Below are 2,525 nucleotides of genomic sequence, written 5' to 3' on the forward strand. Positions count from 1 at the left end.
TTTATGGCAGTAAATTATACATTGCAATACTAATTTTCTGAACAAGTAAATTATCATTTCTCTTACTTTTGTTTTTGCTTATGTTTAGCTGAATCTAAAATTTATATGCAAATACAAATGGCCAAAAGAAGCAGGACAGTTTTGAAGAATTTTACCAAAAAAACCAACCAGATATCAAGACTTAGTATGAAACTAAATAATTAAGACAGTATAGTATTGGTACATGATTAGACAAATGGACCAATGGAGTAGACTAAAGAGCTAGAAAAAGACTCACATGTTTATGGATTGTTGATTTATAATAAAAGTGGGTACTGTCGAACAGTATGGAAAGGGTAATCTTTTCAGTAAATTGGCAGGATGATTGGATATCTGTTTCTCTTTGACTGTCTCCCCCCACCCCATCTCCCTTCCTTTCTGTCTCTGTCTCTTTCTCTCTATCTCTGTTTCTCATTATATATATGCATATATATGCAAAAATAAAATTTGACCACTATCTCACATCATACACAAAAAATTATTTACAGATTGATAGTAGACCTAAAAGTGAAAGGCAAAGCAGTAAAGTTTCTAGAAGATAATGTAGGGATATCTTCATGATCTTACAGAAAGAAAAGATTTCTCTGACGTGACATAGAAAACACTACCCCTAGAGGAAAACATTGATACATTTTACTTCATTAAAATGGACGACTTTTGTTCATCAAAAGACACAAGAGACCATAGTGGAGAAGATATTTCCAACACATATAATTAACAGTGTGCTCCTGAATAAATAAAGAACTACAGATTGATGAGGAATAAGTCAAACAATAAATAGAAAAATGGGCTAAAAGAGGATATCCAAATGGTCAATAAATATATGGAAAGATGCGTGTGATACCACTTACCCACTGGATTGGCCAAAATCGAAAAGACTGACAATATCCAGTGTTGTAGAGGATGCAGAGTAGGTTTTGTAGAAGCTGACACGTGTACAGGATCACCTAGGTCCCCTTTCTTTTCTTTTGGCTTCTGGTTGGGTTTTGCTAAGAGAGGTATTAGCAAGAATTTAGAGGGTGGGAGTGAGCTCAGTGAGAATTCATTTCCCTTACTTACTCCTTTCCTGCTGGGTCACTTAGATCTGTTGCCTCCTTTTCTCCAAGGCCACAGTTTCTGTGAAGGATGTTCTATACAGCTATGCTCTCTGATTTTCAGCTACCACTTTTATGTTCTTTTTCAGGTCTATGGTTGGTAATGACTCCTGCTTTTGCTAGCACCAGGGAATGGTACTCTGTATAGTTGTTTAACCTAGATCCTGCCCAAATCATTGTAAATGTCCTTTTTTAAACTCTCAACCCAATGTGAATATGTTGTCTGTCTCCTACAAGTACCTTAGCTGATATTCTTGTAATACAAAATGAGCAATGTAGAGCAGGGCTATTATAACTTCAGCACTATTGACATTTTTGTCGGGATATTTCTTTGTTGTCAGAGGCTGTCCTGTACAATGTAGGATGTTTAGTCACATCTTGGGCCTCTACCAGCTAAATGCTAGTAATATTCTCATAGTTGTGATAACCAAAAATGTCTAGGTATTGGCAGATGTCCCCTGGGAGCAAAATTGTCCTTGGTTGAGAACCACTGCTCTAGAGTTTTAATTAACCTCACATTACATATTATTTCATTTAACAAATATTTACTAAATATTTACTGGATGTAAGTCATTTTTCTTAGAAATGAATTACACATCTCACTTTAAGCATCCAGTTATAAAATAAATTTTGGCATATTCATATAATGGGAATTACTATGCCAGCCTTAGAAATGATGGTAAGATTAATATTTATGACATGGAAATTTGTCTATAAAAGGTTAAAAAAGCAGATGATAAAATATGTATGCCATGACACTGTTTGTTTAAAAAAATACATTTAACAAGTACATTTATGCATAAAGTCTGGATGTATTAGATATTGTATTAGATATTAAACTGTTAATTCTGGTTCTTTGGATGCTTCTGTTTTCTTCTGAATATTTTAATGTATTTTCTGAGATTTTTGCATGGAATATATAATTTATAATCTGAAAAAGAAAACATATAGGCCTTTATTTTTAAAACTTACTTTAAAATGAACATATCTATACATATAAATAACCAAATTGCAGGTTAGAAAATGATGAGTGCCTCAAAATGGACATAAAATGCCATGAGGCTTTAGGCAGTTGGAGATTAGTAGTAGCTGGAGAAATTAAGGAGGATTAACTAAAGAAGGTAATGGTTAATTTAGACTGTGAAAGATATGCATAGAAAAGTGTATTTCAGGACAAATGTGTAGTGTAGGCAAAGGCATAGATGAAAAGTGCCAGGTATTACAATAATTTAGCTTTGGAATTAGAATTTCTTACCAGCTGTATCTTTTATATTTACTTTTAACTTATTTTATCCTTTTTTCCGTAAAGGTTCGAAATTGAAATTGAACCCATTTTTGCAAGTTTGGCTTTATATGATGTCAAGGAAAAGAAAAAGGTAAGGTTATATAATT

At 33.1% G+C, this 2,525-nt stretch overlaps 1 protein-coding gene across 1 annotated transcript in view; it reads left to right on the top strand.

Annotated features, from left to right (window-relative positions):
• The window catches only part of DOCK7 (dedicator of cytokinesis 7), a 229,483-nt gene that overhangs the window by 46,030 nt on the left and 180,928 nt on the right, over positions 1-2,525 (top strand). The window contains exon 8 of the mRNA XM_012639329.1: positions 2,443-2,509. Coding sequence (XP_012494783.1) covers positions 2,443-2,509 — 67 coding nt within the window. The remainder of the gene's footprint in view (positions 1-2,442; positions 2,510-2,525) is intronic.

This window comes from Propithecus coquereli, unplaced genomic scaffold, assembly GCF_000956105.1.
Source record: "Propithecus coquereli isolate 6110/MARCELLA unplaced genomic scaffold, Pcoq_1.0 Scaffold14, whole genome shotgun sequence".
Taxonomy (NCBI): domain Eukaryota; kingdom Metazoa; phylum Chordata; class Mammalia; order Primates; family Indriidae; genus Propithecus; species Propithecus coquereli.